The sequence below is a fragment of the Astatotilapia calliptera genome, chromosome 19 (genome assembly GCF_900246225.1).
Source record: "Astatotilapia calliptera chromosome 19, fAstCal1.2, whole genome shotgun sequence".
NCBI lineage: Eukaryota > Metazoa > Chordata > Actinopteri > Cichliformes > Cichlidae > Astatotilapia > Astatotilapia calliptera.
The window spans coordinates 1,076,763-1,100,656 of record NC_039320.1 but is presented as its reverse complement, the minus strand read 5'-3'; the positions used below and the strand labels follow the sequence as shown (position 1 = coordinate 1,100,656).

Sequence of the window (23,894 nt, the reverse complement as noted above, 5' to 3'; positions counted from 1 at the left end):
TAAAGGGAGACTTTAGAGGACAGTGAGTTTGAACGTATTAACCAGAAGCTGCGTGTGGGTGGAGTTGTTTTGCTGTTTTCCTGTTTGTGATGCAGAGGATGAAACGAATGCTACAGAACAAGCTTCAGAAACAGAGTGACCTTGCGAATCTGCTGTTGAGCCTCTTTTCTCTCTCTCCCTCCCTCTCCCTGTAGATCACAGTATTGACTTTGTGGCGATGGATGTGGCGGTGAATGCCGTTGCTGGAGCGCTGAAGGCTTTCTTTGCTGACCTGCCCGATCCGCTGATCCCCTACAGCCTGCACCCAGAGCTGGTGGAGGCCGCAAGTAAGAATGAACACACACCCGAGTCATGAACTGCAATTTTGTAAGCCCTGATAGCAAAAACACCCAGACAGACACATTAAAAACTTGGTGCAACTTTTAAGTTAAAGGAATTGTTAAACACGTAGGAAATGATGTAATTATGTTAAACAGAGTCAAAACAGTGAATGGAGGGTTAGGTTCACTGGGCGGCAGCATGCTGGAATATTCCTTTACCCGCTTACAACTCAAATGTGATACATTAGAGTAAAATGACACCATAGCTTCAAAATAAACAAGAAGCACTATACCTACACCCCTAAAAAGTTTGATCAGCATTGCTTCAAACTTTTGAGTTATTGTGCTATTGCGAATAACATAAAGTCGTACCACGATAAAGGCACATGCATGCAGCTAAAAAATGAAGAAGTTAAGAGGAGACTGGAGAAACACCCTTTAACCATGTAATGAGTGTTGATGTTGCATAGTTTTCCCACCAGAGGCCTGCAGAATTAAATTGCCAAATATCAGTATCGGCCTTAACAGTCCTCAGTCCAATCAGTCAGGCTCTACTTTTAACCTCTTGTCTGCTGTAGCAGCTGGCCTTAATGCTGCAGAAGTTTAGTTGTTTCCACATGCTCAGAGCTTTGAGTCACATCATTCACTTTTAAGAGGCTTTTTCAGGCCTAGGATGCTGTCAGACATCCTGCGTATGTGTGTGTGTGTCGCTTGTGTGTCTATAATGCTGAAACCATCAGGCTGACTCCAGCAGATTAGCGAGCCAAAATTAAACACAAGGAGAACTGTAAAAAGTCTCATAGACTGACAGAAGAAGAAATCTGGAGGGTGGTGCTGGTTTTTCTTCTCTAGAAAATGACTCGTATAGAGCAGGAACCAGGGCTTCTGGTCAGCATCTCTCATGGGAAACTTCAGAATTTATATACAAATTAATGACCAGGAAAATAACTGATAGTTGGTAAAGGAATCGTTTAAATCAGCTCTTCTTCTCTGACTTTCTCTTTCTATCTTTTTGCTCCTTACGTGACTAAGGTCTAGTTTGAGGTGCCTCTTTCCTGTCTGTTTCTTTAAACTTGGAGCAGTTAAACACGACAGTACGTTTCCATCAGGAGGGTAACCAACTTGTCGAGCAGGTTTGACACCAGTGTACTTATCCTGGAGCCTGAATCAGGCTTTTGTTGTTGCTGGTTTCAGGTCATGTTGAATAGATGTGATAACAGAGTGAATCAAGACACATGGAAAAGTTTCAAACATTGTAATCAGAGAAGGAAAAAAGAGACTGTGAACATAAACAATGGCATACAATACATATACCTGTAAATAAGCACTTAGCCTTTGCAGTTTTGCCTGGATCAGCTTCAAACTGCTGCACTAATTTCTCATGTAATGGAAACTGTGTTAGTTTTTCTAGTCAGTTCTAAAGTTGATTTTGGCTTTCTGCCTTTTCTGTTCAGCATATTTTTAATAATCCTTTTATTTATTTTCATTCCGTGACAACAATAACAACGACAATAGCTTCCTGTAGCAGCAGCAGGGTCTTTTCCCGATGGGGATCATCAAAGCTTCGCCTAAACACATGTGCACACTGAGCTTCATCGCCTTATTGAACCAAATACATTGTGAGATGCTGTCAGGCTGATATATATTTAATAAAAGCTGGAGTCGGTCGTTATATCGGTCCCGTGGTGTACTGTGTCGAGCTGTGACTGCATTCATTTAACGACCTTTAACCTCTTCCAGCCATTAGAGGGTCAAAGGCTCCCGTTGGCTCCTCGTTAGGATGATTGATGGCGTGCAGGATGAATAAATCTGTGCATTGGTACACGTTGGCCTTTACGTTTGTGTCTACAAATATAAATGGCGTCCTGCTGGTCCTGGAATGTCTGGAATATCCTGGAGAATATTCCAGATAGGACAGGCTGGGGTTTTGTTGAAGCGGCCTTGTTATGACAATCCAAAGGTAGAAGCTCTTATTTCACATCTGCTCTTTAAATATTTAATAAGTAAGTGGAGCGTTTCAGCTCCATTGAGCATTCGCCGGCAGGAAAGTGATGCTTTCCCTGGAGAGGCTGTGGAATACTGAAGAATTTAACAGACAAATTACCTTCTAGGAATATAGCAGGATCTTTCTTGTTACTTGGTAATGTTTTGTTTTTTGTTTTTTCCCCGATCAAATTTAACATTTAACTAAACCAAATAAGGGTCTGATGCTAAATCCGATTACTTTTTTTTGTTTTTAAAGTCACACTTTCCCAGACTGTTCTCTTTTAACGACGCAGTCAAGAATCCAAAGATATGCATCATGTGGCGAACAAACACACTGTGTCTTTCCAATTAGGAATTTTGTGGGAAAGGGCAAAGAAGCGGGGCATCCTGAAGCCTAATGTTTAAGGCATACAGATGTTCTGTGTAGTTGTGTGTTCCAGCTGAGGACCTGTGCTATACGTCATCCCCTTTTCTCTTCCTCCCGTCTACCCAAATGATTTATCAACATTTCCTCCTGCTGTGCAGAAAGGGAAGTTCATTTGTATCCAGAGTTCTCAGGTTCTTCCTCTTTGGCATCCTATCAAAGAGTTTTTAGAAAATCACCATCATCCTAATGAAACATTTTTTCACAAGTCCCTTTAATTGCAGTTTAATTTACTCAATAATAATACACACTTTTGTCTGACACATTGTCAGAAAAACAGAAGATAAGCTTATTGCCTTACACTTTACGGTAATGATGCCTGATGATGAGTACAGTCGTACTCCAAAGACATGTTGTGATCCAAGGGAAGCCTTACAGCCTCACTAACATACACCCCTCAGGCTTCATACAGCACAGCCCTCGCAGTCTTATCAGTCTCTAAACTGTCATACGTTCTCAACTGATTGGTCTTATACTTGGTTATTTAATAGCAATAATAATTTGTCTCTGTTTCTTTGAATTGCCATTGTTAATGACATGTCTTTGCAGACGAATCAGTTTGGCAGCTCTGTGGCGTGAACTTATCAGGTATCAGACAAATTGCTGATATTTGATTTCCTAATAGCAAATGAATCCGTAGATGCTTGTGCAGCTAATCAGTCTACTGTGACTGATCTTTTCAACTTTGCTGAAGTCTGAAAGTCAAAAAATGAGGCGGAATCAGAAGAAGGAATTGATCGATACTGTGGAAAGCTCAAGAAATTCTTTCAAAAAGGAGGCTGTGGTTTGAAATCGCTTAAATTGCACATTGATCTAATAAATAACTGTGTGGTCCCTGCTGCATCTGATGATAAGCTTCTGTGACAGCTATGGTTAGTCATCAAACCTGTCTGGGTAATGAGACATAACATCTTGCAACAAATAATAGTTCAAGCAGGTGACAGTGAGGAATTATTGAACACATGGGAGGGAAACTGCTGCTGCCCAGTGTGTTTCTGCCCAGCTCTGTGCCTCAGTTATGATTACTGGGTCTTTAATCAGATGCTGTGTTTCTTTTTTGTCTCCCCTGAAATCTGAACAGTTGAGAACAAATGTTTGTTTTCCTAATCTGCAAAGGCTGATCTGTTTTGTCTTAACCAGTGCACAGTCAGACCTTATACAGGGAAGGCTAGTTTTATTTCTGCCCACAAGGTTTAGTGTTGTTGTGTGTGTGGTTGCGTGTGTATTGTTTGTGCACAGCGTGGGAGCTGCTTTTGGCAGCGTTTCAGCCTTTTGTTTTCCATGGAGTATAATTTCCTTTCCCAAGAGAGACCGTGTGTAAAATGTAAAACGCTCTGTGTCTTTTCTCTCTCTCTCTCTCTCTCTGTGCGTGTGCGTGTGCGTGTGTGTGTGCGTGTGCGTGTGTGTGTGCGTGTGTGTGTGTGTGTGTGTGTGTGTGTGTGTGTGTGTGTGTGTGTGTGTGTGTGTGTGTGTGTGTGTGTGTGTGTTAGAAATCATGGACTACATGGAGCGTCTGCAGGCACTGCGGGAGATTGTGAAAAAGTTTCCTCCCGTCAACTACCAGGTCTTCAAATACATCATCACACACCTCAACAGGTAAAAATGAAAGGCAACACACACACACGTGTGCACAGAGTACATTCCCTCTTGTGTGTTTCTTTATCCATGTTTTTTTTAAGTGAATTGCTTGCAGGCTTCAAAGTCAAAATGGCCGTATACCTGTGGTGACAGTGAACGCATCGCTTAAACTTGAAAAGAGCCGCTTGCAGATATCATTTTAACTTCCTTTGAGTTGAGACCACAGCTGTACTTTGTAACTGCTGCAGCGACTGAATGCTAATTATTTCTTCGCAAATGTCTACATAGTTTGCAGATACAGAATGAGTATAAATCACTCTGAAACATCAAGCAAAGTCTGATTTTGTGCCAAATATTGATCATGACTGACAGGACATGGTCGGAGATGACATCTAGTGAACGGCAGCGCTACAGTTAATGGATAAAACACAGGAGTGAAATGTTTGTCTTCTTCTCTGGTTCTGTGTTAGTTTAGTTGACATCCAGGGATCATTACTTAATTTGTTAGCTTTCACTGATAGAGCAAGCAGCCCTGTTAATGTAGAGACAGCAGCAACATTTCTTTCAGAGCTTTGAGGTTCATTGGTCGTCATGCAAGAGGATTTTTGTATTTTTAGAGCTTCTTTACGGTTTGGTGTTTGTGGGCAAGACTTAAAAAAAAAATAGAAGCCAAAACACAAGTTTCAAAGGGTCAGAGTCATATGAGAGGACCTGAACACATTTGAATTAAACAGCAGTGTTATCCTGTGAGATAAGTAAAGAGGGAAAATGTCCGACATGAAATGAAATTCTAAACAACACCCATGACTAATATAAGAGGCGGACAAGGTGACCTAACATTAAGCGAGACATGAGATGAGAGACTATTACAGCCTGTAGCTGCAACACAGGGTGATGGTGAACAGACACAGACTGCCGAGCAGCTTTAAGAGGGACGGTTTTTCTACCAGGTGCTAAAATGAAGTCACTCTGAAGCTGGGCAACGGCATGCAAATCCCAAAAATTAAGTTGGGGAGGACACAAGTTGTGATGAATTGACAGTTTCTGCGACACAGATGGTTGAAAATTAAAAAAAGAGAAAATAAAGAACATGAAATTCACACAACATGAAGCAAAAGCTGCAAATAAGACATTAAACTAGGAATGCATCGATAAGTGCAGACATTCCTCATGCTGATCGATGTCGTCACTCCATCACAGAATGTGGCTTTTATCCATGTCTCCAGCACCGTTCGCTGCACAGCACTAGTAAACCAGCAAATAATATCTTGAAGTTTAAAGGAACACTTCAGCTTAATGGAACAGCAGCTGTCAAAGTTTGAAACACACTAAGAAAGAAGTCGTTCTCTTAATAAGCACCGAGCTCCACTGACAAAAACAGTCCCTCAGAAAAGTGGGTTTTTGCATTCGATTCTGTTCACAGCTGTACATTTCTCTGCTCCTGTGCCATTCGGGGCTCCTGTCAGCTTGGGCGCACGCCTGCTGCCATTTGCTGAAGATAGCACACTGACAGTGAGCGTGTACCTCACGTAACCCCACTTCAAAGGAACCAGACTATCCCCTAAATGAGTGAAAAGCAGTGAAACGGCATAAATCATGTTAGAACGGTCTTACTAAATTTACTGAATATTGCAATAGCTCCTCACTAAGTAACTGAATACATTTAAATGTGATATAAGAGTCCCACATTGTTCCCACTTTATAGAGAATATAGCGAGGTATGTGTTAATATCATGGAGTGCTAAAATCCCAATGCATGGTTTTTGGTTCGTTTGCACACAGTAACCAAGCAGAGTATGACAACTTTAAGACAAACCGTTCGGCTTTTCCTTCTTTCCCGTCATCTATATGCTGTTTCAAACAAGCTCCACCCACTTATTGTTTAAACTTTCTGTTTATGAGCAGCAGTCAGTCGGAAGGAAGTTGGCTATTTAATTAATAAGGATTATTTTGAACTGTGAATCATGCTAAGCCACTCCAGAGTCCACGAATAAAAATATGGAGCCTGAAATGAACATCACGAGTCCACTTTAACTGACAAACCTTTATCTGCTTTCTTATGTTTTTAGCAGTTAAAGAATAAATAAAAAGTCAAGGTATTTTTCATTTCCTTACGTGCTGTCACCTTAGACCACCTGTTTTCTGGAGCTGTTGTTTCCAGTGTTGATTTAACTTTGAACCTTTTTATTTCCCCGCAGAGTGAGCCAGCATAGCAAAACAACCCTGATGACAGCCGACAATCTGTCCATCTGCTTCTGGCCCACGCTCATGCGGCCCGACTTCGAGAACAAGGACACGCTGTCGACCACCAAGCTGAACCAGGCCGTCATCGAGTCCTTCATTGTACAGAGCGACTACTTCTTCCACGGCGGCGAGGTGGCCGAGAGCTCCAGCAGCGAAGGGACACCGCCCCCGCACTGCCACAACATGGTGGAGGCCCTGCTGCCGCTGCAGCTGCCGCCCCCCCTGCAGCCACAGCAGATCCAGCACACCCTGCCCCCTGACCCACTCATATAAGAGCCAGAGGAGCATGCTGGGAAGTGAAGTGGAGGGTGGTTGTTTGCCCGCGCTGCCAGCCGCTTACGGCCGACAATTGCAGGTCATCCTCTGCTCTACAAATAGCTGGCGGGCTCATAAAAATGGAAAATAAAACAACCTGGTTGCTGATTTTTGGGGGATTCATCAGCTGCTGTTTGTCATCGACTTGGAGGTGAATGAGCTTTGGGGGTTTAGAGGCGCATCGACCATTTGTTGGATCAAACCTAATCTGTGAGACCTGCTCATCCTGTGAGGAAAATCCTGGATTAGAGAATTACAATCGCACGTCACCTTTTGGAACTAATTTTTGTATCTGACTGCCCCCCTTCATGATACAGAAGCTGAAAACCGCGAATGAACCGCTTTGATTTGGCACATAGTGACAACACTAATCGTTCCACAGGGTCAGACACAGACTCTTGGGATCCCAGGACACACTCCTACCTTTAACCCAGACGGAATAGCACATTGGGGGCCAGAAGTCCCTATTAAGCACCGCCCTCCTCATCCCCGCTCCGAGATAAGAGAAAAGGGAAGTTGAATCCCTGCGACTGCAACTCAAATGTGAAATTATCTGATACGGACTGATTGGCGGACTCATTAGCTGACTTGACCGGCTACCTGACTAACACGCATGCTGACTGTGAGGATTTCAGTCTTCCTGCAGGTTTCAGCACAGGAAAACATTTCTTCTTCTTTTGTTTGACCTTTGTTCATAAGAAGGAAGGAGGGATCAACAAGACACTAAAGGTCAAACACACTCATGGGCGCGAGATGAAGTCAAAGCCTTGTAGAAGAGCTTTTCAGTTTCAGTGAGGTGGCAGATGGGTGCGCTCTCACTTTTAAATCCTAAATGACAAAAAAAAGAGAGAAAAAAAACAAAGAACCCCCTTCCCGCTACATGAACTTTGACCCTCGTCAAGGACAGCACATGCACGATTTGTGTCAAAAGTCCACATGCCAATTTCATGTCTGTTTGCTTAGCTCTTTTTTTCTTTCCATTCTTTTCATTTTTTTTAAAACAAAAATATTTTTTGTAACGTCAGATATCGACCCAGCTTGTGTGTTTGTGTGTGATGATGCTGATGATGTGTGTGATGGTGTATCTGTGTGAACTGACCTGTGGTTTGTATCGCAGCCACTTTGTACCTTCCCATCATGGGGAAGGAGGGGATTCAGAAGGGAAAAAGGAACGGAGAATGTGGACTTTTGGATTTGTGATGCTCCATGTGAGCGAGTCGTCACACTAACTGTTCCTGAGTGTCTCCATAGAGCCTCGAACTGTTAATGCACCGCCTCTCAATCGGAAGGGACGGCAACCCCTCGACGATGGCACATGAATAAGGAAACCACTACGTTGCGATGCATTCTGGACCTGTTTGGTTCAAGGAGGCGTCTTCCATGTTGGGCTTACTTCCTAGAGGATGCTTTACATCTTTTCATTTCCATTTTTTTTTCATTCTCCCGTTTCTGTTGGTTTGTTGAAATCAAAAGTTTGCATGTCTCTGTTTTTGCCACTTAGTGAAAAAAAAAAAGAGCTTTAACGTAAAAAAAAAAAAGAAAGAAATGAAACTAAATGAGCTCCTGTTCAGATTTGCATTGTTTTATCTGAATCTCTTTGGGTTAACGGGAACGTTTCAGAAAACATTTTCGGGGTTTTTTTGGCATTTGTTCTTTTTCCGCTGTGCAAGAAATCAACACTTAATATCATATTTTTGGTTATATAGTTTTCCCTAAATAGAGGAAAGAAGTATATATAAGTATATATAAATATATAAAAAAATATCAGCAGCAGAAGTTGCTGATTTAGTGAACTACCACGGGGTACTGGACTATAATCTGTCAGAAGCTATAATCATATTTCTTTGTGGTTTGGGTGGTGTGTGAGTGTGAATGAGAGAGTGAGCGTGTGTGTTTACACAGGGGATGGGAGTGGGTTTGATAACAGATGGTTAGTTTTGAACTCCTCTTTGACCTGTCCAACACACACACAAATAAAAATCTCATTGCTTTCTTCGTCTGCGGCACACTGAGGGAGACGGAGGCACATAAATGAAGCCTCTCGTGCTGAACATAAAGCCCCGTAGAGGATATCTAACTCCTTATTTCTGGTCTTCTGTCCATCTGGATCCAAGTTCTCCTGTCTGCTGTGTAATAATCATTTTTAAGCTTTTCCATGAGCTGAAACGTACAAGTTGGTAACAATTTGGAATAAAATTCTCATGAAGCGAACAATTACATTTTAAAGGTATATATTGCACTTTTTGTAATTAAAATATGCCAATAAAATAATGCTATATACTACATAATAGTTACAGTATTTAATAAATAACTATTTTTGTAGTCGGGGGGACTAAATCTGAATGCATCCATTACTGTTGATGTGTTAGAAACAATAAAGAAAATAGCCACACTTTTAATCTGCACATGCCAGCAAAAGTCAGAAATATATGTGTGCAGGTCATTTCAATTTTTATAGAATATAGTTGTGTCTTATAAACAGTAAGTGAATATTAATTTGGTTTATTTGGAAATTTAATTGGCACCAAAAACAACATCTTTCCAGGTCGTGTCCTAAATCAGCCCCTAAAATGCTTCTGTATTCTGTAATTATAAAGTCTATATTAATGGTACTCTCAATTAGTTTATGTATTTATACGAAATAATATGTAAATATTTGTTTTGAGTGTGTTTAAAAAGCTAGCCAGATGTGTTATTTGTGGTCGCTGTCTGTGAGGATGACAGATACAGGTTCAAGGCAGGTTAAACTTCCTGCTAATGGTGCAGCACGTGGATTCAGATGGACAGAAACACATTTTAGGCAGCAGAAATGACCTCGGTTTAAAAGCAGCAGCCAAAAACTGTCAGTGAGCTTGACGAGCAGACACAGAGTGAATGTCGGTGTAGGTACTGAACTGAAAATGTCTATTTTTAAAGGGTTTTACTGTGGTGAACCTGAGACTTCCACTAAAATGTCCTGCTCGCGTGCAGCTGCTGTGCTCCTCATCATTTTTAATTCACTTTAATAAACTTTTTCTCTTTTTTTCCCCTTTTTGAAGAACCTTTTAAAAAGTACTTTCATTTATAATTTAACCCACTTTTATGAACTTCCTCTCTGCACTTTCTGCTGCCTTCTCCAGCGCTACAGCCAAGCATTATCCCTCAGTGAATGTCAGCATTGAGAGACGAGTCAGTGATATAATGTAGTTTTGGACGCCCGTCTCCTTCTGTGTCCTCGTTGCACTCTTTTCAGACCTCATAATGGCTCACTGCTTTGTAAAGCAAGTCTTGTTATTTTTTTAGTCGGTGCTCAAAAAACTGGTCTGTTAGACATTAAAAATGTCATGTTTTTAATTGTGGACAATTATGCAATTAACAGAACCAACTTAGATGATTGGTTTCGCATATGACCTTGAGATAAAACAAGTTTTACTGAGGGGAAAGGAATGGAGCCAAACACCTGTCTAACCTCACATCACAGGTCTGATTGAGAGGGCACTTTGAAGGAGACCTGCATCTATAATGGGGCAAATATTTTCTTCTGAGATGTGAGCGATGAGGTCAAAGCTGTGCTAAAGGAAGAAAATATTCAGAGCGGAAGCCAAACCCTACTTTACAGATTTTATGATTTTGGACAGAGGAGGATTTTGAAGGGCACATTGAAGCAAGTGAATAAGTGAGGCTGGGAGAGAGTGTGAGAGTGTTTTTCCTGGGGGGCAGGGCTGAGGGAGGGTGGGGTTCAGCTGCTAGATGATATAAGACTAAGTTCGTCTGTAGTTTTCCATCAATCAATCGACTCTTCTTTTAATTTACCTTTTTTTTTCCCCAATAAGATCTGCCTTTATCCAATCACACCGGTGTACAAACCAACTGACTTTTAACATCCGCTGTATTATAGTAAATAAAAATGATTTTCAGAAATGGAAAAACTCTAAAAGATCTTTTTTTTTCTTTGTTTGCTCTCCATAATGTTTCCAAATAAAGATTCTTTTTTCCAAAGTTGTCAATCTTTGTTTATATTTCTGTATATTTTTATAGTCTTATAATAAAAACCAAAACGTGACATGTAAGTGTTTTAATAAGGTTTCTTATCGTAGGAGTCGAAGCAGAAACGAAATCGGTGCTGGCATTTTTAAATTCATCTTTTAAATTTTTTTTTTTTTTTTAAATAAGACAACGGCTTAAATGAAGTACAAGTAAATTAACCCTGTACTTCATAAAGTGTGTTTGTGTATTCATTTGCATTGTGACTGGTCACAACCATGCTCTTATTCTGTGATGGTGTTCTGGTGAAGGTGTTTTAAATTTGTTATTTTTGCTAATTAGCAGCGGTGCAACGTAATGACTAAATTCCTCCTCACAATTTAAGCGGTGGGTTAAATTACAAAAAAGATCTTTTACAAAAAGTAGATATTTATTCTGTAATTCCATAACAAACTGTAGCTTAGCTTCAGCATGACTTATATGTAGGAAAAAATGATAGTGAAAGAATTAGCTGATAGCAGTGATAAATGTTGAGCTTTTATCATTAATAATTGATTAAAAAAGTTCTTATGGAATATAGAAATCAAATTATTGAAGTGTAATTTGAGTAGAATACTTTTCGTATTTTTGTTAACGTTTTTTTTCCTTTCGGGCTTCATGCTAAGCTAGGCTAAACCTACACTGACCTATCTCACAGATAAATATATAAGCTTTGAATAAACCTGTCAACTACAATGAAGCTAATGCAGCTGAACTCCCTTGTTACAGTACTTGTCAGATTAGGGTTATCTATAGTAAATGTGATGTCCCTTTAAGTAAAACAAGCAATTAAACATTAAACTTGGGGTTCCCAGGTAAACCATAAACACAGCAGATGTGACAAAAGAGGCATCTGTACTCAAGATGTTCAGAAAAAAACAAACAAAGGCCTAAAGAATTGAATACAATTGTATCAGAATGGTTTAACTAACGACTAACCATTACTGGACCATCAAATAATAATAAAAATAATAGTGTGTCTGAAGGCTGAGGGCTTTGTGTACTTTATGTTTTGCTGATATATATATTTTTTTGTATATTCAGTAGAAATTTTGAATTCAGGTCCTTGACATGATGTTTTAACAGGAATATATACTAGTACTTAAGCAATTAATTATTCTCCAACCTCTTAAGCATTAGTCCAAAACCGTCCCTCCAAACAATGTTCTTATTAGGCTGTAGGGTTACCCTTATTTACTCTTAGATTATCAAACAAAATCTGAACGTTGTACTTGACAAAGTTGGAACTTTTTATGAGACATCCTGGTTTGGAATTGAGTGAAAGGAACTTTCTTGAAATCTAATGGAGTTAAAGTAAAAAGTAGCATAAAATGAAAGCACATATAAAATTGTTACAGTGCTTAAATATGCCTTTAATCATTCCTTTTTTTTTTTTTGTTTGTTTTGTTTGGTCTTCTTCATTTTTTGTTTTTTTTAATTTTCCAACATCAGTGATAAAACTCATGATATTTATTAGGTCACAAAAATGAAATTCGTTTTACCGGTTACAACTCTTGCTTCCACCAACAGAATGTAAAGTGCTCCATCTGGTGGTATAAACCTTTACACATCAGCATCTTCCCTTACTGAAAACACATGCACATAAAAAAAATCATGTAAAACCTCAATAACGATCAGCATCGTGCCTTAAATATCAGCAGCTATGCTTACTGACAAACAGAACACGACTTAATGAATTGACTTAAGTGTGTCAATTATCATGACGAATAAATTATGGATCATATTTCTTTCTTTTATACTCAGTTTAAAGTCACAGGAAATTGGATTATTTTTTGTCATTAAAAATAAAATTATATCAGTTGTTCCATTAATTCATTACATCAATGTTGAGTGCTTGATTTGCTGCAGCTATTAATCATATGATTAATACTGACTTATAATAATTAGTGTTACAATAAGGGCAAAAAAAAAACGTTACTTCAGAGGCACTTTGGTTATGCCTAATAAATCATGATTAGCATAACATTTAAATATAAGGCAGTTTATTTGCCATACTATTAACCACTAAGCTTATTTAGATCTTTTTTTAACGTTATGTCAGCATGAATCCACCCACAACCCCATCGCGTCTCTCTATAGGAGGCCCTCTGGTGGCCGCGGGATGTTCTGCAAGTGCTAGGGTCGCTTATTAGCTTCATATATAAACTAGCTTAAAGGCTCTGTAAATTATCTATATATGATTTTTTTAATATACATTTTTGTAAGCATAGCGAAGATACAAGTTTCCAGCACTTTACATTTAATTTCTGTTCAAGAAAAAAGACGAAGAAGAGGAAGAAGAAACAGCCACTTGACCAACATCTGAAGTAAATGTAAACATTTTGAATGCAAGTGTCAGAGGCTAGTAATAGTGGACACACACGAGCAGTTCATGTAAGATTTTTGTAGTTAATATTGTTCCCTTTGGAAGTTTCTTCATACACACAGGAGTTTGTTTGTTGATTTCTAGCAGTAAACGAACAGGTGAATTAAGAGAAAAAACTGCACATGCAGCCACTGAAAGAAATGAAATGCGCCGTGAATAACTGATGTAAAGCGGCCTTTTGTCTCCAGTTTCCTACCTGAACTTACCTTCTTGGCAGCAGATGGTGCTGTGGTGTCAAGTAGCTACAGCCATCTGTAAAACACAGTAGCACTGTTTCCTGTTTCTGTAGAAGATTACTTTCAGATCCTGTTCATCTGCTGTAAATCATTTTCTAGAACGGCTACTTCTTCTTTTGTCCTCTGCTTGTTCAGTCTCTTCAAAACATTGTACACCATGACAAGACATGCCACGTTTTTGGCAGATTAATCTTTGGGAATCACCCTGGTGGTGCAAAAACATTATGCCTGTCAAACAAACAATTATCTAAAAAATAGTCAGGTGCAAGAACGAGACTGACAATGAGTGAAAAAGCAGCCAGTGTCCAAAGACAAACTTTAAAAGACCTTCAGTAGCCTGGATAACTGCTGACAAGAAAATCTGGCTTTTTGGAAGAAAAATATAAAAAAATACTGTGTTTTGCACAGTATAGTGATTTCCTTACAGCAATCGGTAAAAAGTATTTGTCAGCAGATGTAGTGGCTCTCTTTCCATCCTGGAGTTAACAAAAAATTGCACTATTGATTTTGAAAAAAATGTATTTATTTGAGGTTTTTCAACGTGTTTGTTACTATCTGGTGAATTATTTTTGTGATTTTCTTGCATGATATGCTTAGTATTGCAGTAATATATATTGCGAATATACTTTGCGATTTTTTAACCAATTTTTCTGCTTCAAGTTATGTCCGCAAAGTTAAACTTTGTAATCTTTTGTTTCATCCGATAAGATAAACGGATCTTATCGGATCACTTGAACCTGCAAAAAATGTTGTAATAAGATGGCGTTAGTCTGTCATCGGTCCTAGTCAGACTGATGGCAACATCATATCAACACCTGCATTTATAAATGACACAGCAATTATTTGCAAACCTTCAACAATCTCTGAGTGATTGCAGTCGGTCCAGATCAGACTGTAACTGTTTGCAGAAAGGCTAACTCTGATTAGGAGAGTGTGCAACATCCTCAAGCTCATTTAGTCCCCGCAAGTTGCAATAGGTGACAGAATGTGATCAAAATTTCAGTCACCATGTAGCCACCAATTTTCTGTAAATGCAGTGACATTGCTGTCCTCATTTCCCTCGTCTGACTGAGCCATTAGCTTGCTCTGAAAAAGGAGGTAGCTGGTTGGTTGGTTGGTTGTTTTTTTGGTTGAGCCAATTAAATGTAAATTTCCTCAGCTAAAGTTACCTCAGGATGGTGGTGCATGAGATGAGCCCTCTTGTCCATAGTATTCCCAGAATACTTATGTTTGTTTTAAAAAATATTGATATACGGTGCCTGTTTCAATACATTATCACCCACCAATAACTGTTACTAGTGGTTTATATGTTGTATAAATGCTTACATTTAGGATTTGAATGCAGTTTAAAAGAGTCTAATGCAAAGACTACAACCTAAAGAAACACACAAAATACACACAATTTAAGCTTGTTGCTGCATGTTGGCAGTATTATCAGACAATGAAACTACACCTCTTCTTCAAACTTGTGCTTTGAGCTGCTATTATGCATATGCAGTAATGTACTGTGTATTAACCAGGCATTTAGTTAATACACACACACACACACACACACACACACACACACACACACACACACACACACACACACACACACACACACATTAAGCCCCTTTTATCTCTCACTCCATGTAAATATACTTTCTATCTATTTCCCTATGTATTTATAATTGTAATGCATTTCTTGAAATAACTTTTAATATATAAAAATTTATGTGAGACTTTTTCTTTTTCTTATTAAATTTCATTATTTATTTATTTATTTATACTTTATTTATCCCCAAAGTTGGGACATGTTTATGTTACAGAGCTTTTGCTTTGTGAGAAACCTGTGTAACATAGAATTTGGTGTTAGGGAATGTGCTGTACTGTGCTGGCTTCCCTCATCTTCCTCTGCACTTCCAGGATTGTCCAGTGGGGGGCGTTGAGGACTTCCTGTGCTCCCTATGTGTCCTCTGGCATCAGAGGAAAAAAAGAAAAGAGAGAGAGCAGCTGCTTCTCACAACCCAGCCTTTGCGCTGTCATCCTCCCCCCTCCTTTCTCTTCTCCCTCAGGAAGGGGAGCACCACACCCTGTCAGCCAATCAGAACTCAGCTCCACCCTCTCCATCACATCATCTCAGTTTCCAAGGTAACAGGGCGACCCCTCTCTCTCTCTCTTTCACTCCCTCTCTGTTTCCAAACTGAAAGGTGCCGCATCATCATCATCATCCCTCCCATCCGTCCTTTCACCCCACCGTCCCATACTGAGCTGGTGGCTAGTTTAGCTTTAGCCTCTCCTGTGTTAGCATCATCTCTGTCTCTCGCTCGCTCGCTCTCTTTCTGCAGTGGGATTGCCACAACATCAACGGCACCTCCCTTCTCCTCACTCTGCATCCTCTAACGGAAAAGCAGAGAAGGAAGAAATGAGATGGACTAAAGGATGAACAGAGATGTGGTATGTACTGCTAAACCTGCTCTCTGTTGCTCTGAGTACCCTTTCTTCTGTTTTGACTACATGAAAGGGTGTGTGTGTGTGTGTCACTGTAATCCTTCCTGGAATGCTGATTTAATAAGTTGTGTGACGCTCTCGCACCCAAACTGATGCAAATGAAAGAAAGAGAGAGAAAAGGAAATGGATAGAGGGAGACAGAAGCAGAGGGAGGTGACTCCCAATCTCTGCCTCTCTCTCTCTATCTTAGCTTTTGTTATGGAGGCCTGTTCTGCAGAAGCTCGCTCTGCCTGCTGCATACAGAAAGAGGGCAACACCTCTCCTTTCTGTTCCCAGTCTGCTCCCCTGCTTCTCTTACTGCTCTCTTTCACCTCATATCAAAATCTGGTTTGCTACCTTGGCAGTTTTAGGACCTGGTGCCTGCTTTTGATGTTTTTGAACACTCAGAATGTTTTTAGGTTCTTAATGCAAAATGGGGCTCAAACAAAGTTCTCATTCACTTCCACTTAACCCAGTCTAACAAACAAATGTAAGCATAGTCGGGTTTCCTGTCTCCTGTTTGGTCTGTCTCCCTGTGCTGTGTTTGAAAATGAAGAGTTCATTATTCACATGTTTGATCACTATAGTTTGCACAGTATCTCATTGCAAGACAGCAAAGTGCTGTGCATACAAAAGGCTTTAATTCCTGCAACAGAAATGTAACATTGTCCTTTTCAGGGGAAGAATACAGGACAGTTTTTTTGCTGAAAGGAGCATAATGTAAGCAGATTTGTAGTACTGACAGTTTCTCAAAGTGATGGAAGTACAGTGCTTTAAAAAAAGTGTTTGTCTCCTTCCTGATGACGGATCAAAAAAACTTCAGACAACCTTTAGTTTTAAAATGTTGATTTTATTTATTAAGGGAAAAAGTAATTGCTCCCTTTGTTAAATCAAGGGATGGATTAAGTGTGATTAACCACATTTGTTTTGGAAAGCTGAGGTTAATAATCAGTAGCCACACCCAGGCCTGATTACTGCCATACCTGTTTAATAAATTATCTCATAAAGCATCATTCCACGATCTAAAGAAACTCAACAGCAGATTAGAAACAAAGTCACTGACACCTGTCAGTCTGGAAAGGGTTACAGAGAACCCAGCGAGAGCCATTATTCACAAATGGAGAACTTTTTCTAAGAGCGTCTCAACATATCACCGAGGAGGTCATAGAAGAATCCAGAACAACATCTAAAGAACTGCAGACCTCACTTGTCTTAGTTATGGTCAGCAGTCATGATCCAACAGGAAAAACGATACGGAGCCAAATGATATCCACTGCCGACCAAAGCCAACACAGTCTCAAAGGCTGGTCCCACATTTGCCAAAGAACATCTTGATGATCCCCAAGACTTTTGGAAAATATTGGCGAGAAAAGAAAAGTTGAACTGTTTGGAAAGTTCGAGTCCCGTTACATCTGGCTTATATCTTATAAAGCATTTCATCAAAAGAAGATCATACTCACAGTCAGGCATGGTGGTGGTAGTGTGATAGTGTGAGGCTGCTTTGCTTCTTCACGACCTGTCGTAATTCAGGGAATCATCAATCTTCTCACTAAAACATCAAGTCCTTACTACATGCTTGGAAGCCCAAGGACACTTGGTTTATGTAGCAGCACACTGAGCTGAAACACTCAAGCAAGGCCTCCTCTGAATGGCTCAAAGTGTAATGTTTTGGAGTGGCTTAATCAAAATCTAGACTTAAATCTGGTTGAGATGCAGATAGGTGATAGGTGTGCATTGCTTTTTTCCCCTTAATAAATTCACTCATGATTTAAAATATGCTCTTTGCATTTATCCAATTTATCTTTGTCTATTATTACATTTATTTTTCATCCTATGAAACGTTTAAGTGTGACAAATATGCAATAAATAAGAAACCAGGAAGGACGACAATACTTTTTTACAGCATAGTTTTATAGAAATTGTTGGATGCAAAACAAAAAGTGTGCATTTCTTCTTTTTCTTTCTTCTGCTATCAGTTTAACTTGATAGGAGGGACATATCTTCACATTAACCAAATATATAGTGTTTATTTGGAGCATTTATTCGCCATTAGTTACAGCACAGGGTGAATTCCAGTCCTGTGCTTAGAGTTTAGATTTCAAACATTATTTTCCATGTATTCAGATTTTATTGTGGATTCTCTGATGAACAGGGTTCAGATAGATATCCCATATTGGTCTATATTCTGACAAAGAGTGTTGTTCTTTTCCATTTTTCCTCACATCAGTTCAGTTATGCTTAATTGCGTCTGCTTTTTTGTCGTTTTTTAACTGTGTTTAAGTCTGAAGTTGTTGTAGTTGTAGACGCAGACCGTAGACCGTACGATTTCCCGTGTGCCCGTCATTAGCATTGTTTCCTATTGGTTAGCTGTATAGTGTTCGTGGTCAGTACAATCCAGATCACTGCCTTTGTTTTCCACTCCACAGGATATGATGTAACTATCGCTTGAGCTGTAAAACTGGACTGAGAGAGAGAAACAGAGATGCACAGAAGCATAGACATCAGAAGAAAGGTGATGGAGGGTGAAGTGGGTGTAGGTCGCTCTTGTTAAAGATGGTTTATAGGATTAACTCCAGGCTTAAACAAAGAAGAGAGGGAAGAGAAGAAATATGACTCCTTTGCTTTCTTAAGGACTAATCCTGAACTAGCTTTAATCTTATGGGGTGATGATGACACTCAGAAACAGTAACCTTAAGAGTTTATGTTGGTCACATAGTGACTTAGAGCTGGGTAGAAAGCAAAAGTCTCATTATCATGTTAAACTGGCCTCTAATAATAAGTTTAAACCCGATAATGTCTTTTTACTACAGGTCAGGTTAAGTACTGGGACTTAATTTAAATGAAAACAAATGAATATCACTAGTAGATGCAAAGAAAGAGGACAGTTTTATCTTGGTGCAGTGAGGTTTTCAGCCTCCGTGTGACTTTGATAATAGCAGTAAGACTCTGATTGTCACTGGAGACATGTTTTATTTTTCACAAACAGCATTAGGCACATTAGAAATACACTGTGGACCAGGTTTGCTTTACCAGTGTTGATAACCAAGATGGATGGAACTGGATTCCTCATTTGGCACATATTGAATTTGCAGAAATGTTCTATGCAAAAGAAGAGCACTTATAGGAACAGATAGAATCGCTGTTTGCACAGTTTTGCTCTGTTTGCTTTGAAGTGCTGCACTTTAGATATATAATGCAAGAATATCAGAGTATTGAGACTGCAACGAAGGATGTTTTTTCTAAAAGCAGGTGCTTACCAGGATAATTGACTAAAAATACAGACTTGGAGTAGTCCAAGGAGTCATCTGTGTCTGTGAACTAATGAACACATACGCAATCGAAGCAGTAAAATATAACATTGCACAACAATAATGCATAAAAACATTGATAATTCAAAGTGTTTCATTTGTGCTTCATATAAAAAGATTAAGAGGTTGTTACTTTACTGTTGTAGCACATCTCTAGCATTGCACCAATCCTGAAAAACGGTAGTTAAAAATGAAGTAGTTATCGTCACCATCTGGTCTGCTTCTTTCTCCTGGAGGTCGGCTGCTGCTGTTTCAGACAGCATCAGCTACTCTGATGAAAGCACCTCCCCCATGTTGACTTAGAAACTTGACCGGGTGTTATTTCAGCCAATTAAATAGCATGAAGGCTTGGCTTTGGACACACTAGGAAGCCTGCCGCTCTGTGTCTTACTGTGCTGGTTACGACAGGATGATTGGCATTAATGCAGGAGACTCACTCCACACATCTTTGTTAGCACCAGCTCTCAGACTCCAGACATCAAACTGCAAAGTGTGAGAGCTTTTGCTGCTGTAGACACGTGGAAATGCAGCTGAAAGTCTGCATGATGTGATTTGTTCTGTTGCTGTCTTGAGTATATATTAGATATATATATGTGTACTTGTTTTCTAAGATGGCCATTTTCCTGTTACTTGCTGCTAAACCTGCTCCCCTAACCTTCAACACCTGGCCTCCTGCCTGCAGTTGCTCTATGGTAACACAGTCACAGTGTAGAGGTGGCTAATGAGTGGATCTTTCACCACAGAGGACCAGACTCTCCCGGGGTCACCTTTAATTAGCCAGCAGCCATCGCCTTGACCTGAATTGATTTTTGGTAAAGTTCATTTTCAAGGCATTTAACAAAACAAATCTGGACAAAGCTTTAGGGATAACATGCATAAACCTTTATAGAAGCAGTCTGCGCGTAAAGATAACTTTTCTGCATGAATGTCTGTTCAGATTTTACTTGGTTAGTCATGTACAAGGTTTCAAAGACAAATAAAGGTTAAATAATGTCATAAAGCATTTTCTTTTTAACCAACTTCATGAACCATTTTTGCAGTTTCGCCCCATTTTATCGATCAGGAATGTTTGGTTCCACCAACCAAGGACCACCAACCTATGACTCTCTCCCCCACCGATGTAGGAGCGGTGCTGAGCAGGATCAATGTCCACAAGGCTGCAGGCCCTGATGGCATCCCCGGGCGTGTTCTCAGAGCGTGTTCTGGGGAGCTTGCAGGAGTGCTCACAGACATATTCAATCTGTCCTTGGCCCACGCTGTGGTACCGGCCTGCTTCAAATCCACCTCCATCGTCCCGATACCCAAAAACTCCAACCCATCTTGCCTCAATGATTACCGCCCAGTAGCACTCACCCCCATCATCACTAAGTGCTTAGAGCAGCTGGTCCTAGCACACTTCAAATCCTGTCTCCCCCCCACCCTGGACCCCCACCAATTCGCATACCGCCAGAACAGGAGCACAGAGGATGCAGTCTCCATCGCAATGCACTCTGTCCTCTCACACCTGGACAACAACAACACCTACGCCAGAATGCTGTTTATAGACTTCAGTTCAGCATTCAATACAATCCACCCCTCACAACTCATCAGGAAACTGACAGACCTGGGCATCAGTTCCCTCATCTGCAAATGGATACTGGACTTCCTGACCAACCGCCCCCAACATGTCCGGCTGGATAACCGCTGCTCATCTACTATCACAATGAACACCGGTGTACCACAAGGCTGTGTGATGAGCCCTTTCCTCTTCTCCCTCTTCACCCACGACTGCAGACCTGCTGATGGTTCCAACACCATCATTAAGTTTGCAGATGACACCACGGTGATTGGCCTCATCAGTGACAACGATGAGGCCGCCTACAGGGAGGAGGTGGATCGTCTGGCTGAGTGGTGCGACAGAAACAACCTGCTGCTTAACACCGAGAAGACCAAGGAGCTCATCGTGGACTACAGGAGGAATGCTGACCCACATCCACCCATCCACATTAAGGGGACGGCTGTGGAGCGTGTGAGCAGCTTCAAGTTCCTGGGAGTCCACATCTCCGAGGATCTCACCTGGACGACCAACTGCTCCAAGCTGGTCAAGAAGGCTCACCAGCGCCTCTTCTTCTTGAGGACTCTGAGGAAGAACCACCTGTCCTCAGACATCCTGGTGAACTTCTATCGCTGCACCATCGAGAGCATCCTGACCAACTGTATAACAGTCTGGTACGGGAACTGCTCTGCCTCGGACCGGAAGGCGTTGCAGAGGGTCGTGAAAACTGCCCAGCGCATCGCCGGAGCACCACTTCCTGCCATAAAAGACATCTACAGGAAGCGGTGTCTGAAAAGGGCTGGGAAAATCATCAAAGACCCCAGTCACCCATCACATGGACTCTTCACCCTCCTGCCCTCTGGGAGGCGCCACAGGAGCCTCCGGACTAAGACCACCAGGTACCGGAACAGCTTCTTCCCCACAGCTGTCAGACTCCTGAACTCTGCCTCCTGACATCTGACCCACGTTAAACTCATGGACTGAACATACACACACCCACAATGGACAACTGTACCCTCAAACACATAATAATAACATGGAGTGAACCACCACTCACAACCACTAGCACTTTATATAGCCTCTGTAGAAACTATCTACACCCTCACTTATCTTAACTGCACTACTGTATAGCTCTGTGTAAATAATCATCCTGTACATTCGATAATCTTTAATCCTACAACTGTTTACAACTTGCATAGTTCCCATTTCTGTATAGCTGTATATCCCAGATTCTGTAAAGTTATTTATTTCATATTCTGTATAGTTTTTCATATTTATATCCTGTTCATATCCTGTACATAGCTTGTACTCACTACAGCCTGTACATACTTATAGTTATAGAATATTCACAACATACTTCATACCGTGTACATTATAACATACCATAATAGACCCATTTCTGTAATATACTCACATATCTATATTATTGCTAATATATATTGTAATATATCTATATCACTAAAGCACTTCTGGATGGATGCAAACTGCATTTCGTTGCCCTGTACCTGTGCATGTGCAATGACAATAAAGTTGAATTCTATTCTATTCTATTCTATTCATCTGTAGCTTTTGTGTGCCTCGCACTAATCCTGTAATAATGATGTTGTTATCAGGCTGCTATGAGGATCACAGATCTGTTGCAGAAATCCTTAACGTCTGTCAAAAGACAGCTCTTTATGACTGGCTCGGTCTGATTTATGTGAAATGCTGTTTATGATGGGTTTGTGGTGTGACATCTATTCTTGAGCAAATGGTCTTATTTACTGTATTTTGGAGCAGTTGGCACAAGACTTTATGACCATTATTACCTTATTATGAAAAATCTTTACAGACGGGTTGTGTTAGCAGGTGTGCTGCAGTTTACAGCTGCTAAAACATGTCAGAAACCAGGAGTCATTCTTTAATTGCTGATGTGGTGAACTGCATGCTGGTTGGTTTGTCAGCTCCCTTTCCTCGCAGTTTCTCTCTGCAGAGCTGATGCACTACAGCCCCAGCAGGGAGAGAACAGTAAAGATAGAGGCTGGTGAGCTGCTGGCATTACGATGATCGAGCAGGAATCCTTTTTCACTGCACTGTAATAGTTTAGTCAGATGGTCATTCCTACATGTTTTTTGCTTTGTCCTTAGGAGCACTATAGTGCTTCCTTAAAAGTGGCTCTAAGAAGGACGCTTAAACCATTCAAGCTGTGATATGGTAATAAAGCTTTATAAAAGCTCAAAGAGAAAGAGAGAGACCAGAAGGTCTCCCTGCCCTTCTTTATAACACAATAGTGCTGTGTGTGTGTCTGTGGCACACACCACCCCCACATGTTTAACTAGAACAAACCAGCCATAGTGTATGTGTGTCTGAGGTTGGAGTGGCTATCACATGATCTGGGTTAGGGTTAAGGTTTATTCTGCTTCTGTTTCCACAAAAGCAGAATGTAGGAACACTTGAATGTTGGATGTTAGCTCTGTGCTCATAGGTGAAGCAGTTCATATGTATTAATTTCAAGTGCTGTTGGTTCTGAATATAAGATGAACCCATTTATTGTACAATACCCAATTGTTTTTGAGAAAAAAATACAAATTTCCTGGAGATCAGAAATGTATGCTGAAAAAAAGCACTGTGCTACCAACACTTCCCACTTACATAAACTGCTCAACCTTGGAAACCCATGAAGCTCCTGATAAACAGTTTTTGTGCTGATGTTAATGTCAGGGGAGGAGCATTACTTCATTTATCCTCTGCCTTTTTGTGGCGTTCCAAAAACATGTTGCAGAAAGGCTGTATAATGCAGTGTTAACAATCATAGCATGGTTGAAGGGTGTTTCTTCCAATACTTCTTTATGGTTATAATTTTTATTTAGGAGCCAATGAATGCATTTGTGGATACAGTTTGGATAAACCCGTACATGAATTACCAATACAGAATTGTATTTGTAGCACAGAAACCGAAAAAGAAGGGCCTCATATAGAATGAGTTTCACCGTTTTCATTTCGCTATAAAACATCCTTACAGATGTTGAATTTATAACTTGATGTTATGTGCTCTGGATGACGAAATCAAAGGTTTTTGCAGTTTTACGCTGACAAAAATTATCCTTAAATTG

At 40.3% G+C, this 23,894-nt stretch overlaps 2 protein-coding genes across 2 annotated transcripts in view; both read left to right on the top strand.

Annotated features, from left to right (window-relative positions):
* arhgap5 (Rho GTPase activating protein 5) overlaps positions 1-6,899 on the top strand; it is a 51,508-nt gene extending 44,609 nt beyond the window's left edge. Inside the window, exons 5-7 of the mRNA XM_026151197.1 lie at positions 195-326; positions 4,221-4,326; positions 6,507-6,899. Of these exons, the coding sequence (XP_026006982.1) occupies positions 195-326; positions 4,221-4,326; positions 6,507-6,825 (557 nt within the window). The 3' untranslated portion in view covers positions 6,826-6,899. The remainder of the gene's footprint in view (positions 1-194; positions 327-4,220; positions 4,327-6,506) is intronic.
* An 8,736-nt stretch (positions 6,900-15,635) lies between these two features.
* akap6 (A kinase (PRKA) anchor protein 6) overlaps positions 15,636-23,894 on the top strand; it is a 223,063-nt gene continuing 214,804 nt past the window's right edge. Inside the window, exon 1 of the mRNA XM_026151733.1 lies at positions 15,636-15,927. The gene's annotated coding sequence lies outside the window, so the exon portion shown is untranslated. The remainder of the gene's footprint in view (positions 15,928-23,894) is intronic.